This window comes from Symphodus melops (genome assembly GCF_947650265.1).
Source record: "Symphodus melops genome assembly, chromosome: 6".
In the NCBI taxonomy this organism is placed as follows: Eukaryota; Metazoa; Chordata; class Actinopteri; order Labriformes; family Labridae; genus Symphodus; species Symphodus melops.
Window position 1 is genome coordinate 25854924 of NC_136696.1, and position 27397 is coordinate 25882320.

At 41.1% G+C, this 27397-nt stretch overlaps 2 protein-coding genes across 3 annotated transcripts; one reads left to right on the top strand and one right to left on the bottom strand.

Annotated features, from left to right (window-relative positions):
* Positions 1–3439: 3439 nt before the first annotated feature.
* On the bottom strand, positions 3440–8764 carry nts (neurotensin). 2 transcript variants are annotated; one of them, XM_079345419.1, is made up of 4 exons: positions 8477–8764; positions 7227–7288; positions 5294–5500; positions 3440–3885 (listed from the first exon to the last, which is right to left on the bottom strand). In XM_079345419.1, exons 1-4 carry the CDS (start codon positions 8535–8537, stop codon positions 3742–3744), a joined length of 474 nt encoding a protein of 157 aa, XP_079201545.1. In that variant the 5' UTR covers positions 8538–8764; the 3' UTR covers positions 3440–3741. The 2 variants fall into 2 exon arrangements, with proteins under 2 accessions (XP_079201545.1, XP_079201544.1); XM_079345418.1 differs by having other exon boundaries at positions 3440–3888.
* Positions 8765–10752: 1988 nt separating this feature from the next.
* Positions 10753–23231, top strand: rassf9 (Ras association domain family member 9). Its single transcript, XM_079345233.1, has 2 exons — positions 10753–10993; positions 20259–23231. Exons 1-2 carry the CDS (start codon positions 10947–10949, stop codon positions 21523–21525), a joined length of 1314 nt encoding a protein of 437 aa, XP_079201359.1. The 5' UTR covers positions 10753–10946; the 3' UTR covers positions 21526–23231.
* The last annotated feature ends 4166 nt before the right edge of the window (positions 23232–27397 follow it).

A 27397-nucleotide genomic window follows, 5' to 3' on the forward strand; every position in this document is an offset into this window, starting at 1 on the left:
AGTTCAACTGGAGCCAATTGGAGTTCCCCGAGCGTTGTAGTTACACAAGGCAGACTCGAGGTTATCTTTTGGTGACTGTGCAGCAGCTATGCAGCCTAAATTTTACATATCATGTTGGTGAATATCAACAAAAAAACTGGAACAGTCAGGGTTTTTTTTAATCCTTGTTATAACTTAACTGTACAATAAATGTACTTTGACTCTTTTCAATCTTCATAGTGCCCACTATGGGTCTGAACGCCATGCTTTCTCTGAAACTTTTTGGATTCTTCGCTCACTTTTCTTTATCATTATTGTCTTTAAAAAAGAGAAAAGAGTGACTCAATCAATACAGCGACTCGGCAAAGCTCTGAACTAAAGGTTTCATTCTGCTCAACTCCTCCTGTCTATCACTGTAGCTAGATGAAGGTTTATCTGCTGATGTTTAAAGACATCGGTCTCTGAGAGAGTCCTGCCTTCACCCTAATACAACCGAGGTGAATGTCATTTTCTTTTCTGCTGCTCAAAGAATTGAAAACCTGATTTAGAGAAGAACTGGTCGCACTGAAATCAACGTCTGGTGAGACTCTTCTCTTCACAGAGGCTGGAACATTGTGTGCAGAGATTTATAAAACCTCAGTCACTCAGACAGATCCAAACTACCGGCATTGTTTGATACTACCATGAAGCTTTTGGTATTCATGTGTACTAAACTTAAGTGAATTCGGTAGTTTCCCTGTCTGCTTCTCCATAATGATTTTCTTTATTGTATTCAGTTCAAAGTACGAAGTTGAGAAAACCTGACGCAGTTATCATTAAATCAAAGGAACTTGTTTTATGTGTGCGTCTATTGAAAAATATTTTATCAATTTGTAAGATTTTGATGATTTGTGCCCATTTCTTTTGTGAATATCGATTTACTACAGCACGCACTCTAATCGGGCTGCACCGCCTCTCTGTGTGGCGTTTAGACGTTCTCCCCCGTACATGGTGGGTTCTCCCCAGGTAGTCTGATGTCCTCCCACAGTCTGAAGACATGCTCGTAATAGGTTAATTCAGTGCTTTCCAACCTTGTTCTGCCAGCCCCCCCCCCCCCCCCCCCCCCCCCCCCCCTTTAAATATTTGAAGGAACTTTTTGTACTTTGACCTCTTCAAAAAATAATGTAAATACACAATAACTAATTGCAGTGGGAAACTGTTGTGTTCTAATTTTTTGGAAAGAATAGTCAGGCTTTTATAGGTCTCCCTCGCTAACATGAAAAAGAAAAAAAGAACGAAATATGCCATCTGATGAGGCCTGGGGCCAAAATCTTCTGATTCTTCGAACGAAGTCAAGGGCCACAAACAATCCACTCAAGGGCCACAAATGGCCCCTGGGCCGCACTTTGGACACCCTTGGTCTATACAGTAGGTGTGAATGTGAGGATTAGTGGTAGAGATAATGGATGGATGGATATCTCTAATATTGATAAAATATGCAGCTGCCTGTCTCGCCTGGATGGTGTACTGTATAGTGACGGCCACTGCCTTACCCTACATGCAGGTTAGCAACATTTCTGTGTCTCAGCCAGCCAGATTAAGAGCATGTGGATCTGATGCTCTCAGGGTAGAAAAGCCCAACCCAGGTGATGCTCTGGTTCTCTCTCCACCTGGACTCATCCCAGCTATTACCTGTACATTCATTATGTCACACACACGCGTTTACATCGCTCATTTGGCTGACGGACAGTCATTGTGTCCGTTCCGAATTCGTCATGCTATTGAGGCCGGGCAGTAAACCTGAAGTGGATGAGACGGGCTTAAAATTAAGCTGTTATGCTGATAACTATTTTTACATTCACTTGGAGTGTAACATTACTTAATGCCCACATTAAACGTGGGCAAAGATCCAGATTATGAGGGAAGTGTATGTCAGAGCAATCCCAGGATATGCCTGCAGGGGGCGCTAAGCGGCTCGTCCTGTCAGGCGACTGATGATAACTGCTCTGAAACCAAGGCTCTCACAAGATGGCCTCAATTCAATTCAATTTAAAATCTTTATTTCAACTCCAAAGACCCAGAGGTTTTCCTCATATGCAGTGACGTCGAGCTCACAGCATAGAAGAGGAGATCCAAAAAAAGTGAGCAGAAAAAACAAAACAACAAACGAAAAAAAACAAACAAAGACAAAAGCTACACAGTTAAACACTGTTACAAATTAATTAAGAGTGGTCCGTTACCATGGCCTTAAAGGCTGCATTTGAGGGCAGCGTCATCATTTTTTAAAATTTGTTTGGATGACATTTCAGGAATCAGGAGCATCAAATGAAAACGCAGTCTTTCCCAAATCTGAATGTGTGAATGACTTTATGTAGGAGCCAATCCCAGGAACAAGTAGAGTAGGTTCCACTAAGGGTTAATGGAACCTACTCTAACCCGGTTAGTGGAACCTTCCTAACCCTAACCCTAACCCTAACCCTAACCCTGACCCTAACCTAACCCTAAAATACCCTTAATTAAAACCACATTTTAGAGTGTCTTAAGAGGGTCTTAATGAAAACCTTTTTGTTTTTAAGGAGGGTTTTAATTGCAAATTTTTAATTACTTTAAAACCGTTGGTCCCCCCGAGAGCCCGTGCCCCCCGTAGCGTCCCCCAGAGGACGCTGCGCTTTTACCCAGACCTAACCCTAACCTAACCCTAACCCTAACCCGATCCCAAATCCCAACCCTAACACTAACCCTAACCCTAACCCAACCCTAACCACAAACCTAACCCTAACCCAACCCTAACCACAACCCTAACCCAACCCTAGCCCTAACCCAACCCTAACCCCAACCCTAACCCTAACCCTAATCCTAACCCTGACCCTTAACCCCTAACCCCTAACCCTAACCCTAACCCTAACCCGAACCCTAACCTAACCCTAACCCTAACCCTAACCCTACCCTAACCCTTGCTTTTACCCAGACCTAACCCAACCCTAACCCTAACCTAACCCTTACCCTAACCCTTGCCCTAACCCTGGGACAATCTGATCGCAGAGTAACAGAGTCAAGGGCCCTAGCGTTGTTTCCGCAGCATGCCTGTAAATCACATCATCCAGACTGATGAGAAAACTGCCTCTAATTAAAGTCTCTATGTAATCCATTAACCTCCTACAAAGACTTTGTTCCTCGCACTGAAGAGCTTCCCTGGCAGCGCTGCAGCGTTCTGACCCCCAATTGCTTCCGGAACTCCGGCCAATCAAAGTGGGCATGTGGGGGTGGAGGTCGGATCCTTAAAGAGACAGTAGCTGAAACAAACCAGTTCTTTTGAGCCTCGAAGCTCCTCTAAAGGTTTCGCAGACTGACAACATAAAAGGTGAAACTAAATATAAGGTGGGATCTTAAAAGAGTCATTTGAGCATCAGTTGAATCAGCAGGGGGTTTTTTTTCTGAATGGAAAGATCACAGTGACATCACACTGGTTTTGTATCATGAATCCTTTAATCATATCCTGAAACAAAACAGACTCAGAGCGCAGTGGAGAAATAGAGTAAATAAATATAGTTTCTCAGTGATACACGGTTTTGCTCGATGCTTTGGTGGGAGATTTATTTTCAGGACTTTTAGCTGAGAGGAGCAGAATACAGGACAGGCCTCGATGCTGGACACACAGTCAAAGGGTCTGAGTGGAGATTAAAGGGAACAGAAAATAAAACATAGCAGCTATAGGATGATGGGGGGAAAATAACGCGTCACTTCTTCAAAGCAGGAACGCAGTCTGGTCCTATGGGGACGTCGTCAGTAAATCGTGCTCCGTTTTAGGATGTACGGCCTCCTGGACTTGGTGTTGTGTCCTGCTTGTCTCTTCAGGATGTAGGGTGATTTTCGTTTCAGCGGAGTGTCCTTGTTCTCATCTAAGTATTCCAGAGAGTCATGGAGTAGCTGCTGAAGAGAGAGAGAGAGCGGAGGGTGAGCGTGGCAGGGAATGACAGGTAAACACATGTTCAGCTGCTGAGTGGCGAGGTAATGGGAGGGCGCCTCGCGTAGCCGTGATTAAACGAGAGCTTCCATGCATGAAAAACAGGTGCTAATCTGCAGCCGCCGTGTTGAGATGAAAGACAAAGAAAGAGAGACGCTGCAGTGTGAGGAGTGGAGGGTGATGGGACGAAGATGGAGGGGAAGTAATGAGCTGTGTTTATAATGAGAGATGATGTACGACCTCTTCTGTGTGTGTGTGTGTGTGTGTGTGTGTGTGTGTGTGTGTGTTGGAGTTTTAGTAAATCTGTGTGTGTTCCTGTCTTAGGTTAAGACATGATGTCACTCATGTTACTGGTTACTCTGTATCACGGTTATTAACCCTTTCCTGCAGGACTTGTTTTGTTGTTGTTGTTTTACATGAACAAAAACAAAACAACAAAATACAGCCAGTGTATTTATCTCGGTTATTCCTGAGTAGATTCTCTCCATCAGTGGAAGTGGTAGCTTCATAAGTTTAACCTTTAAGCATGAAGATAATTCATGACATTTGAACTTTTACAGTGCTTCTAATTCAAACTTGTACAATAAATCTATCATACAAAAAAACAACAATTCAAGAAGGAGAAATCCAAATAAAGAGTCAACCATAGACTTTATATAAATCTGGACAAAGACTCAGTGACATCTCCCATTGGTGTCTAAAGGATTGCTTTGAAGCCAATCCATGGTGGTTTCCATATTGGAAATGTTGCCTCGATCAAACTTTGAGTCAACCTAACGTTGAGCCAGGCCTTAAGCCTCCTGAGAAAGCACGACAAAGCGGCTTCTTGCAGTCATGTCTCTAATCAGGCATGACGTTTATTCTGCATCAAATCAAACGGATGAGCTGTAAAAACACAAAACAAATAAAATAAAGACACTAACTGATCAAACCAACCAACGCACCCCGCTCTCTCTGTTTCTCTCTCCCTCTCTCTCTCTCTCCCTCTCTCAGCTCCTCACACACATACTGTATAAGTATTCACTCTAAGCACTCTGGATTAAATTAATCCTAACTTCAGACAGCACAATGATAAACATATAAATGACTGAGTCATCTATAACACTCTGCAGGTTGGGTACTTGTTGGTTGGGAGGGCTCCTGCACAGACACCATGTGTGGTTCTCTTTTTAGCCTGTGACAAGTTGCTGTGCAGGCATGAAGTTTGAGGTCGACTTATTAAATGTTGCTGTGGTTAGACTTAAAAAGGCACGCACAATATGTCCAATATGTCTTCTAGTCACACCTCCATTAGTCTGTTTTCGAGTGTTTTTATCGACTGTGTGTGTGTGTGTGTGTGTGTGTGTGTGTGTGTGTGTGTGTGTGTCTCACCCTCTCCTCCCGGCTCTGCAGCACTCTGCAGATGTGTTGCAGGTTGTACAGCTCCTCCAGCAGCTGGAAGCCCCCCTCCTTCATCTCGCCCTCGTCCTCCCCGCCTTCCTCTTCACTCCTCACCTCCTGCGGCAGACTGCTCACCACGCGGCACAGGTTGGGGAGCGACACGCGCCAGTAGGGGGCACTCTGCTTACTCTGTTTCATCTGCAAACAGTGAAAAGGAGTCGAGGTTGTTAGCTTTCAAAGATCCTGATTGTGCAGAGATGATATAATGGAAGTTTCTCTTAATGCTGTGCGCTGCAGTAAAACTGAATTAATCCGAGAGAGAGAGAGAGATTGAGAGAGAGAGAGAGAGAGAGAGAGAGGACCAAAATAAGACCATGAGTCACATATTTCCTCTCAAACGTTATCATCGTTTTATTAGATTCTGGGCAGGAAGATAAAGGTTTTTTTTTCTTCTTTCTGTGGTCTGGGTGATCTGCTCTGATCGTTAGATACAGACAGGATTGAGATGAACACAATCACGAGAATCTTCTACAATTTAACTCAAGCTAATCCAATAGTCCTGATGTGATGTGTTTATCTGTGCTGACAATCCCGCTGTTTGGAAATGTGATCATATCGCTTTATTATTTTAACGTTATTATTTTTTATTAAAATGCATAAAAACAGTGGTTGTGGTTTTAACTCTTAAAACGTGTCCATCTTAAGTTTGATGTAACACAACTTTTCTTCTTTGTATTTTTCAGATTCGATCTTCTTGAAGACAGCACATCGCCCATAAAGCATCGGAATTATCTTCTTCTTTTTTTTTTATAACACAATGGACAGATACTCTAACAACCCCCAGGGGTCCACTTGTTGGTCCACTTGGTCCACTCCATCCTTTTTGAATCAATCAGAAAAAAAACTTTTATATCTGGTGTTCTGTTGAGTTGTGCTACCTTGTCAAAAAATGCTTCCATAGCTGAGGGGGCTCCTCTTTCACCGATCAACTATTACTACCAGAACTAAATAACTTTACAGAAAGTCATTTTTTCTCAGAGTGTGGGGAGACAATGTTGGCACTTTAAGAATTTTAAGAAAGTTCAAGAAATGCGTGGCAGAAACAACAATCGTAAAGAATTCGAACTGCAGCAATAAAAATCACTCAAACTCAACACGAGCAGAGTTGAACTAAGCTGTGACGTGTGACAGTTCTCTGTGTTTCTCTGACAAATCGACATCCTACATGAAATCAGAACAAGAGAAGAACAGCAGATGGTTGACAACTTAAAGAAATCATAACCTCGTTTTCTGCACTCCTCACCTCCTCCGCCTTTGGAGCCGTCTATCAGTCGACTGGTGAGTTATTATTACAATCATCAGCCCTGAACAACCTCCCAGCATCAGCAGCAGCGAATCACACGGCTGATTTGTTGCTGTCAGATAATCTTTGTACGAGCAGCAGCGTTATGTTCCAGACAGACAGGTTGAAGTCGTGTCGTTAAGATGCTGTCGGTCTGAGTCTTATAACCGTCTCCTCGTGTCACTTTTACAAGCTTCCCCCAGCACGTTCTCTCTCTGAAGTGGACAAACACTCAAGTTTGATCAAAATATGAAGCTGCAGAAGCAATGAAAGCATTACTTATTGCTAATAATTAAAGTTTTCCATCAAAGTCAGGTGACATCAAGTCAAGAGCAAAGGCATACCACACAAAGGTTCAGAGTGATGGACTCTTTGTTTCCAATAAATCTGTGACGTCTTGAAAGAGTAGTGGCCAGGATATATATATATATGTGTGTGTGTGTGTGTGTGTGTATATACACACACACACACAAACATACTGTATACATATATATATATATATATATATATATATATATATATATATATATATATATATATGTATTATATGTACATGTAAAAAGAAAAATGTGTGTACTGTACCGTCGAAGTGAAGAGACTGCTGAGAAGCTCCTCCTCCAGTGCTCGCTGATCCTGATCCACATCTGTCAGTGAGAGGACAAAATAAAATGATGCAATATACCTGCATGACACACATAACACAGAACACAAGAACTAAGACACATGATGATAAGTGTCAGATAGCATTCAGACTGTGATTGGTTCTCTGTGAGCCGTCATACTGTAGAGTTTGCAACCGTTCATTTAGCGATCAGATGATGTGAGGCTACGTGTGTAACTCTGAACGCCATTCAATGACAGAAACAGCACAGATGTGCATCTGATGAAATATGGAAAGAAAACTTAAACTAAGCCTTTAAGCATTCAAAAGGAGACAAAGTAGAATTAGAAAGCATGAGAGGTTTGTTAACCACCGTCTGGTATGGAGGGTTTTTTTTTAATAAAAAACTCTGTTTGTATTAGATCATCGAAGGCAACATGTCCATGAATCTGAAAGGCTGACTGCTGACTGGATCAATGAGCTCAAAGTGATTCTGTAGTCTAATCCCTGAAGGATTACGTCTCTTAAAGAGTTCTGTGAAGGCTGCATAAAAGGGCAATTCAATTAAACCAAGAATAAATACAAAATAATCTACTTTGATTTAAAACATGTTTTTTTGATGTTCAAAGATTTAAATGTTGTTTTGATCCTTAAAAAAAAAAAGCAGGGATTTATTCACCTCAATCTCCAGCATATACGTGAGTGTGAGTGTGTTTACACATCGTCTTGATCAGAACATATCCTTTTTCATCCTCTTGTGAATGAATAAATGTGTATACATCTGTGGAACATGTTAAATTCAGTCGATTTAAAGCGAGATTAAAAGGGGGGGGGGGGGGGGTCATGAATCAAAAATTCACAACTTCTGTTGTCAGACAAACATTTTTAAACAATGACTTCCTTTAGCTTAAATAAATTCACATGGAATTATTGAATACTGTATAAACACAGTAAATCGTGTTTCACAGCAAAAATATGACAAACATTGAGATAAATTATGTCATGAAGAATTGTTGGAGTGCCGCACTAAACTCTATCCATGTTTTGGAATATAGAGATGTTTAACTGTTGCACCAATATAAGCAGAATCATGCACCTGTTGCACACAGTAAGTTGTGTAAATGACAAAAAAGCAATACAAATAAACTATATATTTATAAAAATAAATGTGTTTTTGAAACCATGGACAAAAATGCATGCATGCAAAGCAATGCAAAAACTTGTTTCTTACCTGTGCAGAGTCCACCACATGTGAAACAGAGGAGAAGTAAGCCTGTCAGTAGAACCTGCATGTTGATAAGAAAAGGACGAGAAGAGAAAAGAGGATCCCGCTCCGAAGAAGAAGAATTGAGCTGAGGAGGGATCTAGTCCATGAGGTTAAAAGTCAGACACAAAGAGAGGCTGGAGAAGGATTGAAAGTGATGCTGCTTCTTCTTCTTCTCCTTTGTTTCCTTCTCCTCCAGATCCAAACACTCTCCCTCCTGTCTTTCACTTTCCTGGGTTGTCAAGTGCAGTGGGCTCCATTCCCTCAGTTTATAAGAGCCAATGTGATGTAAGAGGATCACCCCCACCTTCACACCCACTGATGCCCCCCCCAACACACACACACACACACACACACACGTCATCTTTTTCTTTTATGTCCCTGTGTCATCGCTGAATCAGACGTCACTTTGGCGTCACAAGACGAAAAAGTTTTTTGCGTCAAGGTTTAGGAGATTTGGTTATTTCACCTCATGAATGAACACAGGCTGGGAAATTATTTATGCATTCATTAAATGAGATATTTTTTCTGTGTTTGTCTCTGGAGGGAGTGTGGGAGGATGCCTGGAGAAAGATTCCCTTAGTGTCTGTCTTTCGAGAAGCTTTGCTCCACACCACGTACTCTGGTTTCCCTTTCCAAATCAACAGGTGATTGTTTTGACTTTCCAACACTGTGTGTGAATGACAAGTGATGTATATCTAAAATGCTTTACGAACACACTATCTGCTATTACTAATACACTTTTATACATGTAACTTTTAAATTTGCACTTATTTAAGAAACTCTTTCAAAGGTCCATCCTCATCATTCGTTTACTACCTTCGCCAGAAATATCAATATTCATGAAAATAATCAAATGTCCAGTTTTCTGATCTTCAAAGGAAACAATCCACAAACTTTGCTTATCCTTGACGTGCAGAGTGTACTCTTTATTTTTCATGAATTTTATTAAACGCTAATTTCAACTTTGATTTAACGTAATTATCTGACTTTTTTTTTAGTTTCTGCAGAAAAATAAAACGAGCAATATTTACAGAACCTTAAAACCTGCATTAAATTAACCGCTATCACGTGATGATCTCAGTAAGAAACTTTCATTTTACAGCTTTAGAAACACAATAATGTCCAAATGAAATGATTTTAACCATACGTAAGTTACTTTAGTCCATCAGGGCTCTATCTCAGATCCTCTGCTTGTTTTGTTTTGAATTTGTCGACATAGAGAAACTGTATTAAAACAAGTATTATGCAATTTGCACTTCTATTCTAAGGTTCATGTGAAAATGTCCTCCTTTTGACTTCATAGGAAGAAAAATGCATAACTGAAAAAATATATATTTTGTCACTTCAAAAAATTAAAAATCTGTTGATTTTTTTTAAATTATTATTAACGAGCCAGTTCTGTCATTAATTCAGGAAAAAACAACTTCTATTTCCAAATCAACAACAAAGTGAACTCATTAATGGAAGAAAATAACCCTTTCTTTTCCAAATAAACATAGATAACTAATAATCAGGAAGAAGCCCTGTCTATCGGTAATTTGGAATAACAACCCAGTTTCCAAATTAATGAGAAAATAATGTCATACATTAAGAAGCTTCCATAACTTTCTCACTTGACTATTTATAAAATTAGTCCTTTTTGGCTCATTTGCTGATTTGCATTACATTTTCATGATGATAAATCTCTGAAACATTTTCATCACTAAATACAAAACAAAGCATCGCTCAATACAAACTACTTCTATCAAAATATAAAATAGAACAGTACAGTGTAGATTAGCAGTGTTTTCTGCTCAAGATGTTTCCAGAATGAGAAACAGTCTGACCCTGCATTCCTCTCCTTTATAAAATTAGATCTGTGTCATTTGAATCCAGCAGGGAGAGCCAGTGACCAAATCAAATTAAAGATAAATTTCCCTGTGTGTCCTGTCCTGCAGCTCACGTGACTGTGAACATATTTTTAAATAACTTTCACATAAATGTTTGTATTATACAACCTGACAAGTTATTGTTTTATGGCCACAGCTACATCATATTTCAGTGATAAACTCTTGTTTTATAATTTACTTAAAACTCCTCATATGGAGTTTAATGTAAACTCTTGTCCTACAATATAATTCCCTGTTAATCACAGAGGGTTTTAGGCCTCTATACTATTTAGTAATGAACACAATTAAAGGGGCTCAAGCCTTTACTCGCACACTCCTGCAGGTGGAGGGGGGCAGAGTTTCACCATCTAATCTCTGCTGGGTCTGTGAAACACTTCCCTCCGCCTTTTTTCCGTCTGGGACGGGCTGGCTGCGGAGTTTCAGCCGGGACACCCTCAAACTTTTTTTTGAACGTCTCCACAAAGTGTCTGACGGCGTCCTGCGTGCCATGCGGGGACTGTAACGCGTTTCGGATCGCTGCTCGGTTCTCCTCGCGCTCCTGAGACATGGCTCCGTTTGGAAAAAACTTCCTGAAAGCTCGACTGAAAAACAGGTAATGTGATTGACAGTGATGTTTCATGATGGGAGACCTCAGAGAGTGCGTTTTTCATTCCTCCGTCCATGTTTGCAAACGATCTGAGTGGTGAATTACGCACAACGAAGCGCGTCAGCTTTATGAGCAAACTGAATAATGGATAGAGAAGTACAGAGGAGGAATGCTGTTTTTAAACAGTTATTAAAAGCAATATTATAAGGATATTCTCTAAAACTATCCCAGTAAATATATTGTAACTTCGAATGTATAAAGTTAGGAAAAGGGTTCAGTTATGAACTTATTAGAGTAAGGGACACGTTAGTCAGTCATTTAATGGAAATAACCGTGTAATGGACCTTTACTGTTGCTTTAAAGCAAGATAACGCAGCACACAGAATTCCTGAAGCTGTTCAGGTCAGTCTGTTCATGTCCAAGTTGGTGTTTCTTGAAGATGTCTACACTATCTGGAGGACAGTTGAACGTTTGCCACTTGCAAAAATGAAAGGATCCTTTTCTTTCCAACTTCAGAATGAAGCCTTTGTAAATGACATTGCACCAGTTCTTCATTCTTCAATGTTAAAGTCAGAGTAAGATGTGACTTAATAAGGTTTCACTTATTTCTGTCAAAGTTTAACATACTGAACAGCATTGTTTTAAGAAACCAGATTTTTTAAAGTGATATCCATACCTTTTAAGAGTATGTCAACAAATGCACAGTATTGGGTAAGTGTCTTTTTTTCTACTCCTGAACAATGAAGGCAAACTCCTGCACACTGTCTTGCTTCAGATGCTTTGGGTTAAAAAATAGATAAAAAGGAAAACTGAAGATCTTTTCTTATTTTTAAGCTCATCATCACTTTAAAACAGGTGACTATGAAAAGTCTCTAAGCATCAAAAACTTTGACAACCTCACTGTACTTCAAATTATAAGAGCTCTCACCTTCTCCTGCTCTGTAATTACAACCAAGGTGTAACTTTGAATGCGTGTTTCATGGGGGACAACACAACCAAAGAACATTCAGACTTCAGCTACAAAGTCGTCTTGTCATCAACACTCATATAAATTGCTGCTGTAGTTTCCCTGAGTGGCTCGCTTGGCCTTTTGATGTGCCTCTGTACTGTATGTGCAGCAGCTGAGATCCTCAGCTTTAAAAAAGGTGGGAACATTAGATTTGCAGAGCCACAAGCTGTCCTCCATTACGGGTGCACAAATTCTATTTAGAGTTGTTGACTGCAGACTTTTGTTGTGCAGAGTTAAACAGAGTTTGTCTTGTTTATTTTCTTTTTTTTAAAGGAGTATCTAGGTCATGATCCAATCCCCTCGCAGCGAGCAGACAGAGTTTATGTTGCCAAAACCAGGATCAGGAAGGCTTTAATTGTGGGTTAAGAGCTATTTTCATTAGTTTTACTTATTAAGACTCTGACTTAGCACCTAAACAAGCAGAACGCTTTGGATTAAGTTCAGAAATAAAACTGGCTTTTATGCTAAATTGCCGTTTGACAGTGGCACCAGGAGCAGAATGGATGGATTTTAACATCACGCACACACACACACACACACACACACACACACACACACACACACAGAGCTGAGATGAATTATCTTTGATCACTTCAAACAGTCTGACTCAGGCTGTCTCCTGTGGATGTCTTATTATTTTTTCATGTTGTGTAGTAATTACCATTGCGGCACCTATAATTACCTCGAGTGTTTAGATCTGTATATATGTCACACACTTGATTTCAGAGCAGCTCCTGAGACATTCAAGCGGATGTTTGCAGCTCCACATAAGCTCTTTATCAGTCGGTTGAAACATCAAAACTTTCAGAATTAAACTGATAATTGCAGCTGACAAAATGTGTTTCATTCTCTTTTACTTCAAAGAACCCGAGTGCGTCACTCGCTGCAGAGTCCTGTGCGTGCGTCAAGCTGCTGTGGTGGTGAAACAGCACTTTAAGGCCTCAAATGACTTGAAGTGTAATAGTTGCCAGTCGGTGACACATGTGGCCAGAGCAATGACAACTTCCATTTAATCCTTCTCTTCTGCCACAGAAACAACATGCCAGCAGACAGCACGGTTTGGCTTTGCGCCAATATAGCTGGCCTCCGAAAAAGCAGTTTGAATGGATCAATTGTGTTCATAGAGAATAAGACATTTATTTTCACTGAGCAAAAGCCTATTTGGTGAATCGCGGGGGGGATAAAGGGCGGGTGGGTGGTTTCCTAGAGGAAGACAGGGGGGGGGGAGATAAGGGGAAGGGGTGTGTTGTGTCTCTGCTCAGAGATGCCTATCAGAGCGGGAGTCATCCCAGAGATCAACATATCCAGATTCAGTGAAAAGTGATGTTTTTTTTTCCTCGCCCATCCCTCATCCTTTTTGAGATAAGAGCGAGAGGAAGTGCCTCCTGTCCAGCAACCAGAATCTACTCTCTGTTTACTTGTGTTTCTTCTATCTAAATAAGCCACTATAAAGGCAGTATTTACACTTCCAAAGCCTGATATATCTATGTTATTGTGAGAGAGAAATCCAAGGGCACTTTATTTACATGGTTTAGAGTACACCCTCTTTAATAGCTTGTTTTTCTGACGCTTAAGTGCCTAAGGAAAAAGTTGATCTCTGAAGGATCTCTTTTGTTGAAGTTGTCTATAAGATTTATTTTATTTATTTTTTTTTAATCAGAATCAGGCTTTGGTAGCAAAAGGAGTGGCTTTATCGTGAAGAATACAGGAGTGTCGCTGGTTTACCGCTGCCTTAATCGGTTGGTTAGTTGGTTAGTGTTATTGTGGGACTTCTTGTCTTTAAAAGTTTAGCATGATCCAACATAGTATCAGTTAAGCACAAAAAAAGAAAGCAAACGGACAAAAGGAGCGGGGGACAAGTAAGTCCCTGTCTTCACCTAGTGTTTTTTTTACCGGGAGAAAAGTGGGAGCGCTCACATGAAGCGTTTGCAGACGAGCATCTTAGACATTCCCGGGAATTCAACAGCATTTACGGGGCAGATAATCTGGTTGTTCATGCAGTGTTGTGTGCTGAGAATAAAAGCGATTAGATTTTTTTACTTGATGTGCTCAGAGCGGCTGTAGGCGGAGCACTCAGAGAAAAGACGCAGGCTGCTGCGCTTTTTATTTGGACGGCCCCCTGCTGCTGCAAACGCTCTCTCCTCAATGAAAACAAATGAAAAATCTGCTAGTTGAAGCAATTTTATATTTCACAACCTGTACCTGTCAGGGACTTAACCAAAACATATGTAAAAGACATGGTTTAATTCCCAGGTTTAAAAATAGCAGAATGAGCCTTTAACGTCAGATAAATTGGATGATTGTCCTCTGTATGATACACCGTATGACAGAGAAAGAAATATTTTCCTCACAGAAAAAAGGGGGCTATCTCAGAGCAGGACAGTAAAGCTGCTTGTTATTAGTTCAGCAAATGCTAACCTGATGTTTTATCTTATGGCCTGATGTCATTAACATTTATGTTAAGGAAAAACAATGCAAAGGTCGTTGGTCTTTAATGAGCTGTGTCATTCTGGCAGAGCATTCAGGATGGGTACAAACTGACGTCCACACACGACTTTAACTCTTCTATGGTTGTCACAAGGACTTGTTTCCTCGTATCCTGTGATTTCTCTGACATACGTTTACCTCGTGAGCTAAATCTTTGCCCACATTTAGCGAGGGCATCCAGCTTTGCAGCGCTTTATGTGAGTTTTAGAAGGGTGAATCAGCATAAAAAGGTCGACTTTACCCTCAGAATACAGCTGTTTGTAGGGCGCTTTTTTTCATTTTTTAAAATTGTAACATTTGTTTTATAACCATAAGCCTGCAAAACTGGTATTCTGATCAGCCTTAGCTTAGAGTTGTAGCTAATTAGGTACGCTAACTTGCTAAATGGTGCCTCAGTAGATCCAATCCAACTTGCTATTCATTAGCATGTTAGCATTTCCATTAGGGATGTAAGCATGCCGACATGTAGCGTAAAGCTGTTGTGCCAACGTAAAGCCTGTCAGAGCAGCATCAGCATGAGATTCTGGGTTTTGATTTGTTGTGAGCGCCGCTACACACACAAGGATTTTCATTGTATAGGAGCAGCCACAAGAATCAGATGGATGATCTTAAATGTCGGAATAACTTTTACATAAACAAAGCAAAGCAGCTATTACCAAGAAAAAAATGCATTATTCCTTCAAATGGCAAACCTATCATTTTGTCAAAACCTGAATAATCAGAGGGTAATAAAACTTCCATGTCGGAGCAGGAAAGTCAGAGCTTGCTGACAGCAGTTGCTACAGGATGTATTTGCTGATACTCAAAGCTTTGTTTCTGTGCAATATTAGCATCCACTCATCATATCGCTACCAATCTGAGAAAACAAGCTGAGACGCTGCAGAGCTATAATTCTGTCATTTGTTACGACATGTTCAAACCACCAGCATGCAGTCATCGTGGTAACTTGCAGCTTGCAAATTTTACGACAAAGAGGGAATTGTTAAAGTCCCGAAGGTGGTCATTATGAGTGTTATGATGGAAGAGTGCCATGCCACCTTGGTGGAGCTGGAACGCTCAGATACCGTTGCTGAAAGTTCAGATCATTTAAATGCGGTTTCCTCCCACGTGTCTGATGTCTCTCTGGCTTTCTCTGGTTGGAAGTTCAAACTGAGGTCAAGCTGGTCCGCTCAGGTTTCCCGGATTCACTCAAGTGTTGAATGTTGATTTCTGACTCTCCTGTGTTGTTCCCTGCACAGCATCGACGCCCTCTATGACACGTGCTTTTTGAATGTGTCTAGTACTCATCATATGTTTGTTATTCTATTGGCAGATTTTCAATCAGGGGGTGTTAAGTTCGTCATAAAACCAGTGCCAGTCTGAAGCCTTGATTTATGAGGGCACCCTCATTTGATGCATCCTGCAACCACCTCTTAATCCCAAACCATGAATATCAAACGGCACCTAAAGTGACAGCCCTCATGAGCATATTAGCTGCGATGCAATCAGCCCAATAATGCGTGCAGTATTTGTCTTTATCTAGGTGGGGACTTGACGAGAGTGAGTTTCTCTTTGGTATTCCCAGACACATATTCTGCCGGTCTTATCAAAATGTTAATCCGAAAAAAGAAGAAGCTTTTTCCACCTCACTGTCTCATGGGGTTAAAGTAGTGTAGTGTTCGTTTTGACTTTCTGCCAAAGGTCAAGCATACACTGTGCAGGTGTATAAAAGTTGTGGTGGAATTTCATGTCACGCTGTATGAGTTAATTGTTTACAACGCACGATAAAGGCTCACGAATGATGTGCTCACACTTTATAGTGATGTCGTCAAGTACGACCTGAGCGCTCGTGATGGAGCGGTCACAATTATCTACTCTCTCTTCTTCCCTTGAAAACTCCCACAAATGAGGCGAAGACAACAGATCTGTGTGTAGTTCAGTTGTCTGATGTACAAGGCTCAAATACAAACAGTAAGAAATGCTCATCTCTCTCTCTCTCTCTCGCACACACACACACACACACACACACACACACACACACACGCACACACAAACACTCACCAACAATTAAAAGCTAAATGGTAAGCTAAATCATGACAGATACAAACCACAAACTTGTAAACTTGTGAATCAGCTCATGAACAAGAGAGGCTGTTACAGTTTAACGTGTGACCCTGATAAATTGCGACTTTGAGTTAAATGCCTCTGAGGTTGTTGGCAACAGCTGTTGAAAACAAAAAATGTCTTCCAGAGCTATTCTTTAAACTGATCATTTTATTTTGATGAATAATGTATTGAAAAAAAACAAAGAAAACAAAGAGGCATTCGTGAGCACTCTGCTTTCCTGTTTCTTGCAGCTGAAGTTTTCCAGTCAATTCCTTCTCAAAAGTGGAGGTTTGAGTTTGGAGAGGGACACATTCCTCTGGTTCAACGAGCTGGATTCAACTCAACTCAAGTTGATGAACGAGTAGACGGACTGGAGAAACACTCGTACTCCCTGGGAAAATCTCAACATGAGCATGAGCTTCAAATTTTAATATAAGAACAGTAAATATCTATTTCAGATCATAGAAATCAGGATAATCCAGCCATGGTCATAGATTTGTCAACACTAACTTCACATTAGAGGGGAGTTTTACTAAACAGATTTGCTTTGACCGCTATGGAATTCATCTTCCCTTTCCTCCATCTGTCTATTGAGCGCTGGTGGCAGGATGTTGCGTGTGAGCGCTGGTGATTGTGGCCTGGGACAAATACAGGTGTTTCCCTGCTTCGCTGTAACCTCTTCCTGCACAGCTGAGGCCATGGATCAGACATCACCATGCACTGATTAAGTACAGATATTCCTGTTCTAACGCCTAACAAACATCTGTCCTACAAACTTCATGTTTCTCTCGTTATCCCTTCTTCCCTCCTGTCCTGTTCTCTTTTTTCTCTCCTTTATTTCTTCATCTGCAGCAGGAAACCCAAACCCCTGGTTCGGTTTTGTTTTTTTGGCCAGGGGTTTCCATAAATTGGAGTCATTCATTCTTCTGATTTGAAGTACAATTATGTGCGAAACAATGATACAGACAAAGAAGTTTAAACAACGTTTGCTGTGTTTGAACGCAGCCTTTAAATGTTGCATGTTGTTTTAGGTGGTGCTACATTTAAAGACTTATTTCAAGAAGGTCTTGTATCAATTACTATTCACAATATTGTTTGTAACGTGAAAGAAAATTATCATTGTCTTGCAGTTGTGGTACTTAAACTGTTAAATGCAAATGTGTAGATAATCGTTAGTAAGTTGCTTTAGGAGACATTTGGCTTGGACACAAGACAATGTCACAAATAGCATCTTTTTAATGTCCCTCAAAGTTTATCAAATAGTGTACTGAATAAAATAAACAAGATCAATAAATGGTATTTATTTGCTCGTAAACCAGTGAATGTAACCTTAACTACCGGAAAAAGCTAAAAAGTCAGAAACATTGATTCTCATTGTTATCCTCTTCCCCATTCTGATCATCTTTTAGTTTTTCATATTTGTTGACCCCTCGGGGGGCTTTAGGTACTAAATGAGCAGAAAAATGTGAATCATTTTTTAATTATTACTATGAAGGGACATATATATCTATAGAAATATAATGATGCACGGCCTAAAGGCTGTCCACCCGCTGTTTCCTCCCCTGTGCATCAGCAGTGTTTGCAGGGTTTCCTGAGTGGGTTGAAGTTGGAAACTCTGAGGTCATAGTCGTCACGGTCCGTGTTTCTGAATGCCGGGGGCGTGCAGGATTTGTTTGGCTTGCACATAGCGCAGGTGTTTGCTTTGCTCCGCTTGTCTCCGAGGGTCTCTATAACCATTAACCAACCTGTTGCATTGTTGCGTACGTATCGCATTCCTGAGACCTCATTCAACGCCAGTTTACACAATGCTCTGGTTGTGTGTTTTTCATGCAGTGTGGGAACCAAAACGCTGGTGCTATCAGTCTGCAGAATCTGTAAAATGTGTGAGATAAAGCAGCGTTTCAGTTCTGCTCTTTGAACGGTACTTATTATATCTTACTTGCTGGTGTTGGTCTCCAGGCGGGTCATATCTGTTTCATCTTCAGACGATGCGTACCTTCGTGGTTAATGTGGGCTGCAGTCAACAAAGGTTATCTGAGAACAAAAAGATACTGCAGCTACATGATGCAAAGTTTGGATCTGAAAACGACAAAACCAGAAATAAGTACCGAGAGGCTGAACATCTACTATTTGATTTTAAACAAACATTTGTTGAAGCCAAGGCTTTTGTGCACAAATCCATTAAAGCATAAAGGATGGTTTAGGTTGTGGGGTGGAGGCTACACCAGAGTCTTTATCAGGAACTGTGAAATTCACAGAAAAGTTTCATCATTTCTTGTTTGAAAAACTTTTGGTTTTCATCAAATAACGTGAACACGTGAAGCTGAGCTCCCTCACAGTCTGCTACCGATCAGTTTTGCACACTTTGGACCAAACTTGAGATTGAACAGGATTGCTCGCACGTTATTCTGATTTATTACTGTAAACAGTATCCTGAATAAATGCCTGTTTGCCAGAGACCGACATTCCTTCAACCCCCATAATAAGTCCGCTCCTCAGCGTTGGAGGAGGAGCTCCTGCTTTGTTTGTTGCTGCTTTTACGGGGTCATATGCTTTTCTGGTTTCTTTTGGCTTTAACTATCCGAAAGCATGATGACACCAGATATACTATAGAATTAAAGAGAAGCCTTTATTTAAGCACTGAGGCTGAAACTTGACATTTAGGAAAACTTCTGCTTCCAGTTATCTGATATCTTCTTTATAAATGATGATATGATGCATCAGTCTTTATCATCAAATCTAATTGAAATGTCTGGTGATGGCATCTACTTATTCGATTACTTCTCTGTGTTGTCGATGTCTGCATTGCCGGTGCCGATCATTTAATGACTGCATATTAGGTCCTGGATATTACCGGTGGTCCATTAAGCATGTAAGAAATGGATATCGTCGGCCCATCAGAGGTCAATTCTTGAGCGAGTTTGACCATCCAGATGAAAGGTAATGAGGGCCCGGGGGTGAAATAGCTCAGAATCAAACCATTAAGTGATCATCTCTGATGAGTAGCAGTCTAATAAAATCAAAGCTGGGAGCACCAAATGAGCCAATGTACTTTTCTGCTCACTGATCTAAAGTAAAGGCATCAAAAACAGAACTGCTTAAGAAAATATGCTACTTAAAATACAGTGACGGGAAATCTTCTCATGCAAAGCTTCTCAACTTTTTGTTCATTTTGTTAACCTTGTTCTTAATCTCACATGGTCACGCTAAATCATTGGTTACTTTTTCAACGGAGGCGTCATCATTGCATCATTTCAGCTTTGTCAAAACAGCGAGATTTAGAAATTTGCAACAAGTTCCTTAATTGTATTTGAGTTTAATGAGGCAAAGAGGCGCTCTGATTGTTGTTGGCATCATTTTAACATGCTTCAAATGGGCATGTTGATCGACACTGCAAAAACTAAGTTCTTAGCAAGTGTGTTTGTCCAGATTATAGTCATGCACCTCACACGTCTAGATAAACATAACATAACAAAAAGAAGTCCTGCGATGGAAAAATGGAAGAACAAAAACCTACTGAGTCTTGGTTTCAATATTTACACTTTGACCATTAGATGATACTGAGAGATTTTTTTCACCTCCCTCAAACTACATCTGGGGGAACAGATAAAACTTTTGTTAAGGCTTCCCAATGTTTCACTCCCAAGCCACCATCACTAAATAAGGTTGTTTTTCTTCTGTCTTCCCCAGGACAAAAGATGCCGAGCCTGTGGTGGGAAAGGAGATTCAGGTGACAGTCGGCAATGAGGAGAAAGTTGTCTGTGGAGTAACAAAGCACACGACATGTGCGGATTTGATTCAAGCGCTTCTGGAGGATCACAAGTCAATCCCAGAGAGCAAGCGGCTCCTGCACGGGGAACCCAAAGACTTCTGTCTGGTGGAGCGGTGGAAGGGTTTCGAAAGAGCCTTGCCTCCTCTAACCCGAATCCTGAGACTCTGGTATGCCTGGGGCGACCAGAGGCCCTTCATCAAGTTCATACTTATCAAAACCAGCGATTTTGTGCCTCAGCCCTCCAAGAAGGTTGCAAAGTCCAGGGGTGCTCGGCCAAAACGACTGGAAAACGGTCGCCCTCAGCACACCCAGGCTGTGCCGGTGGAGAGGCAGAAACGCTTGGTGAAGAAAGCTTTCCGAAAGCTGGAAAAGCTGCACAAGGAAAGTAAGAGCTCGCTGGGTGCAGACGAGGTCGACCGGATGGTGCAGCTCATCCTCAACCAGGACCACACCATCCGAGAGCAGATCCAGCGCATGAGGGAGCTGGACTTGGAGCTCGAGCATATCGATCTACAAACGCAGAGAGAAGCTGAGTCTGAGAGTTCACCGACTCAGGCTTGTGGTCAGAGTTTGGAGGCGCACTTTGATGATCAGCTGCAGGAGTATCTGTACACCAGCGATGGGGTGGAACAGCTGGAGCTACAGGTTCAGAGACACCAGGAACTAATCCTACAGCTGTCTAAGGATATCGATGCTGAACTCAGGAGGGCCAACTTCCCCCTGAGCCAATATGAGGACTCTGAACAAGAAGGAGCTGCAGCTGCTTCCTGGTCTCCAATGGAGACGGACGAATTGTTCTACACTGCTGAACTCGAGCGGCTGCAGGATGAGCTGAAGCACAGCCTGTTCACTGGTGTTTCCCTTCACAACCAAGCTGCTGAGATAGACAAGCAGCTGAAGAACTTTGAGATGACCCTGGTCTCCAAGGATCAGGAGTGCTGGCAGCTGGCAGCCCATCTGAACTCATTGCAAATCGCAGACAAAGGAGACGAAGAGCAGTCCAGTCCTGTCCCTGTGAAAAGTGAGACTCAGTGCAGCGTCTCGCAGGCAGTGAAACTCAAACACAGCCTGTCCCCTTTAGACGCTACGGACACGGACTCAGACACTGGGATTAGCTCCACACACAGTCAGGACTCGCTGTCGCCGTGTCTCGACTTCCCTCCCCCACTGGACACAGACGTTTGAACAACCCAGTTGAACCTGCAATTTAAAGTTTCTGTGCGCACTACTGGCACCTCTTTGTGCTCGTCATGTGTCGTCGTCACTGCCTTGTGCCCAAGAGCGCAACATTATTTTTCTGAGCAACAACAGATATCTGGAGAGCTTTCATGAAGCCTCAGACTCATCTTCCTGGAGTTACACAACATATTGATTGATCGTCTTCATCACTTCTGCTGTTTAGTCTTGGAAACGTGTAAGAGCTTTCTAAATGTGTAGTATGTCATTCAAAGACTGTACCCTTTGCACCCTTTAACCTTTAACACAGGAGCGTTTTCATCAATCACCTTTCCTTATGACGGATGGCTTTCCTGACCTTTGCCCTCAGCATGTCTTAAGGTGTGAAATATTACCAGAGGGCTCTTATTGAGAAACCAATTTATTTTAACTTCCTTTGCTTTGAGGCAATTCACTGATTAAAAAAAACAACAAAGTTCAACAACAATATTTCCAAACGTTCTGTTTCACCAGCTTTATAAATGTGGAGGTTTTAGGCCATTTTATTTACAGATCAAATTGACTTTTTTTCAGTTTCAAGGCGCAAAAATCACAAAAGGGATCGCAGCTGGAATTCAAAACCTTCCTTCTCCTACAACTGTCGGCAAGACACCCACTATTGTTCATGACAGCTGGCTTACCGATGTTTAAGTGTAGATTTTTTGCCCTAAAAGACGATTGCCTTCGCATGTCTGAGGTGTAGCAGGCTTAGTTATAATTATGTGTTTTTGTGTTGATTTCTTCATAATGTTGAATGTATGCTCCTCCTGTCCTATCTTGAGTTGTCAAGCTATTTATGAACTGCACTTCTCCGTACACACTTACACATCTATTAACAATGTTTTATATTAAAACAAAGAGCTAACTGTAGATTGAAATCGTTTTAAATTGTGTATTTCTTTCAGAAACACTGTAAATATATCACTGTAGCAGGTCCAGAGCAGACATGCATGACTACATTTATTTATACCGTTTTATAGCAATAACAATTAGTTTCCCCGCCTCCAGCCAGCCCACCAACCCCAGATGGGTGAAGCGGTATAGATTATTTATGGATGGATTTTAAGATTAAGCTGATTTACCTGTGATCAGTGAATTCCATTTGTTTCTTAACAATTTGTTTTCCATTTTCCTGGAGATAAAAACCTTGTTTTGTCTCAATACCAGGATCATTTTCTGGCTGTTTAGAAAACCAAACAACAGTCTAATCACTGTGATAGGCTAAAACCTCTGGCAGAATGGCATGCTGTTGTTTTACTGCCTATTTCTAGGTTTGTTTTGTGCACAAAATGATGAGTGAAGATCTCTCGAAAACAACCAGAAAGGCGAATTGCAGTCAATTAATTGTATAGATTTATGTCCGCTTCGGGCTTCCATTGTACACATCCCTATTCTTATGACACCATTTGTAAAAACATCTTGATGGAAAAAAAGCAGCTGAAAGAAAAACATATTTATTTGTCTTGTTATTGTATTTTATAGGTTTTATTATGACTGGTTGCAATCCGAGGCAATATTGTCCATGTGCAACTGATCTGATCCAGCATCGGGTATATTCGGGGCAAAAGTAGCACAAATATTTGGTCTATCACTGTGTACACTATGCTTTAACACAAAAGCTATTATAAAGTGAATTGTAAGTTTCAACTTGTATAATAAACACTAATACTATGCTATATTCAGTTTGTTTGTGCCGAGCATTGGTCATTTATGTAAAGTTGTTGAACAGACTCCTGCAGGAGGGCGTTGCTGCTAAAATCACAAGAATGAAACCTGAAGCTGCCAAAAAGCACAGAATTGACTTTCATAGATTCCTGAAAGTTCTGAGTCACCTGAAAGAAATGACACAGCGAACACGGAGCCCGCTTCCAGTCAGTGCAGCGTATAATCAGACCACATGGTCGCCAGGTAAGCACAAACAACAGCGAGCACTCTCCCCTTGTCAGGGTCCTGCTGACAGACTAACACTTTGTACTCAGGGCAGAGTGAGGCTGCCTCTTGGAAAAGAAGAGGATATCTATTTCACACACTAATTGCTTAAACCCCCCCCCCCCTCACCCCATCCCTCGACCTCCTCGTCCTCCTTCATCGCTTCCAGCCACTAAGTAACTCCAGCAAGCATGAAAGGCCAGAGATCTTACAATGTGAACAATGTTGCACCGGTGCCTCACACTTGTTGATGGAATGGGGGACGATTATGGTGCTTCGAGCATGTTCTCTCTCCCCATCAGGCACGCACCGAGTGCGAATAAAAAGGGGGCATTTCGTGGGGCTGATATTCTAATGCAAATCGAGTCTTAAGTTGTTGGAAAATTTAAAGGAAGGAATGTTGAATACCAGAGTTTGCTGGATGCAGAGGATTCAGAGCTGAGGCCTTCTTAGGGCATCTATGTTATCAGGCTGTTGTTGTTGCCAGAATAACTTTGGATATAATCCACACTCAATTATTAATATCTGAATACAGATCATTTTGGGGTTGAACAGATACAGATAATGGCGTCTCTATTGATATTTTAATTCAAACATGACATGCACAACCAACATCAGCTACAAACAGACTAGAGGTGGACTTAGACCATGGAGGGCTCCTGTAGTGAGTCTTCTTTTACATGTGAATATGCACCACAGTTTTACATTTGTGGGTATTTTAGGATTATTCTTCGGGGTAATAATGTTCTATTAATTGATATATTTTTCACCTTCCATAAATGTTGGCTATTGTCCTCTGTGTTTGGACAGTATACAGACTTTTATATTAAAGTCTTCTGAGTGTTGTCCTTCTACCATAAATAGAAATTAAGACTTTTTTTTAAAATAATTTTTCTCTGTGTAGTCCCCCCCTCCCTCCCCCCAAGAACTTTGAAGCAACAGGTTGAAAAACTCAAATTCTTGAGGAATCGTGACAGCTTCAGAAAAACTTCATATCTTCAAAAAGACAATACAATTCTCTTAAATTCAATGGTAAATGGATTTAGCTTGTGTAACACTTGTTTAGTCTTCTGACTACTCAAAACGTTTTTACCCTGCAGGTCACACCTACACACTCATAGTATTAACTTATCCCATTCACACTCCGCGGGGATCGAACCCACGACCTTCCGGTTTAGAGACGACAGACTCTACTAACTGAACCACGGCTGCCTAAATGACACAGAGGATTCATAATACGGATTTCTTCATTCTTTGGAAATTAATAGAAAGAATTTGCAGTGAAAATTCTTCTGTCATGACACGGTGCTTCCTTCACTGCAGGCCTGCAGACTCAGGTAATTTTTACCCTCTTCTCCCTGCAGCACATCAACAATTCAAAGACTTGCCAGCACACAAGTGTGTTTGCAGACAACAATAATTACACGCACCAAAATGACAATTAGACCGACTGCAAACGTGTCTTTGTTCAGCCCTCCGAGTTACGATGACTGGGCAGCTTGAGTAAACCATAATTTGCTATCTGCTGTTGTTCCAGTCCTGTCAATGAAAAACTGAAATCTGCACGGATGACTGTTTACGTACTGTACATGTTGATGCAGACTGTGCTGTGTTATTTTTCTCCAACCTTGACTGTACCCCATATCTTTGTGCACAGACTTTTAAAAGGAAGCAGTGCGATAAGAGTCAGGAAGACATGACGTGAAAGAAAGTGCATGTATGATTTATCAGGTTGGGCAGCTTTCACCAGCAGCAACAAAAAAGACCAAATGAACCCATTTCATCAGCTTTCACTGAACTCAGGGATTCTTTAATCAGCTTATCTTCATTAGCATTTCTTTAAGTGGCTGACCTCATGACCAGTGTCTAAGGACACACTTAAAAGGGTGCATCAATCAGAAACACATTAAATTGGTTCAATTAAGATGTTTTTTAATGAAAAGTTCGCTTTTCCTTCCTTTTTGTATATTTATTGTCAAATGCTTAGCAGGGCAATGAGGTGAGTATTTTATTTCCCTTGTGCACTCCCCTTACATATTCATGCATGTGACAAAAGCACAATTGTCACCTGAGGTTAAATTTCCAACGAACACACTTGGCTCCAACATTTCAACAATAAAGCAACCAATCAATTGAAAGCTATTCCCAAGTTCCCATAAGTGAGAAAAAGGTTCATTATCAGGAAAACTTACTGTTTAAGCAACATGCGAACACTTCTATTTTGTCCTCAGTTTTCAGGTCATGCATACATCTTTTCTTTGCAGCTGCCAAAATTCTGTGATTAGTTTTTAGTTGATGGTGTTCCCACAACACACCCAGCAGTGAACGAACCGGATTATGTATATTTTATGATTCCGCCAGGAGCCAAAATCAATCATTGATGCATCAATACATGCAACCTTCTCTTTACAATTTGTTGGCAGATAGATGGACTGATGTGGGCCAAATCAAATGACGCTCATGTATTGGCCTCCCTTCAACAGCCACATTTGCATTTAAACTGGACGAGTTGGGACTTGTCAAAGTAGTTCAAGGGCCTTGGGCTTAATTGCCTTAATGAAAGCAGATTCGGAGTGCCATGTTGTCAAAGAGGCATGAATCATTTCATAAAAGGCCCCAACGAGCAGTAAAGTGTCCCTGCTGCCAGGCTAGCTTCAAGAGAGCAAACGGGGAAAGTGAGAGCGTGTAGGTGTGTTTGTGTAAATCTGCTGGCTGCTGTATGAAACGTGATCTGTGTTATGTGGTTTCTTACATTATTGTACATAAGGTGTTCACCAACTCAAATGAAATCAAAAACTAATACTTTCTGTCAACACACTATTTAATGTTGGCGTTGATGGTAATTGTCCTCTTTATTAACACTGTTTTGCGTGGCTCAGGTTGTTTGCTGTCTGACAGGTGCTCTTTGATGCTGCTCTGTCACTCAGCCTCTCATTACAAAAAAGGTGGAGACGCATGTCGCCGCTCAGACAGACACAGGCGGTACAGATGATCTCAGTCCGTTCTAAAATGGACGTTTCTCCACCTCCTACTGTTATAAAGGGAAGCCTGAACACCCACCGTGTGTGCAGTGGAGGTCAGCTTTTGATGTCCTTCCCCTTTAACTTACCAAACATATCTAACATGTTGATAAAAAGGAAACCTCTCTCAGGTGTCCACAATGTACAAGTCAGTTTGGGTTAGCAGACACTCACAGTTATAGTGATACATCTCCTCTCACCCTCCCTCCTCTACTGTTGCACATTAACAAAGTCATGTCACCGCATGTGTTGGCTTCACTTCTGGGAATTTTAAACGTCCATCTTTTTGTACTGACTGTATGAGACTGTTTAAATTGGGACACAAGTCTGTATTTCACTTTACCTGTCTGGAAAATAAGATTGGAACCCAACAAAAAACCTCTGTATAGACAAAGTTAGATAACTGAGCTGTTAGGTAACCAGCATGGAAAACATAATGGGTTAGATTACAAACATATTAGTGAAAGAACTTTTATGGAACTCTAACCCCGATCTACTGATCAAGAGTCAAGTGTAAGTAAGGTGGAGTGGTTCTTCTGACAGTTTCATTTCTTAAGACACTATCTGAGCTTGTGAAAGGCAAAGGTCTTTAACACACAATGCATTTTGGGATGTGTAGTGTTTAACATTTTTGGAGTCTAACCACATTTTGAAACAGCAGAAGAAATTGGCTGCTTCTTTGGTAAATCTTCCCCCTTTTTGTCTCCAGTGAGTTTCTAAGTTATTATCACATGTAAGGAATCGACCGAGGTTAGAAACAATAATAAGTTAAAAAAAAAAAACTTGACGGACCAGATGAACGTTCTAAATGCTGCAGGAAAAGAAATGATTCACAGCAGTCCAGTCTAACCTCTTTATATTCCCATGAATCACAGAGGTACTTCACTTCAAAT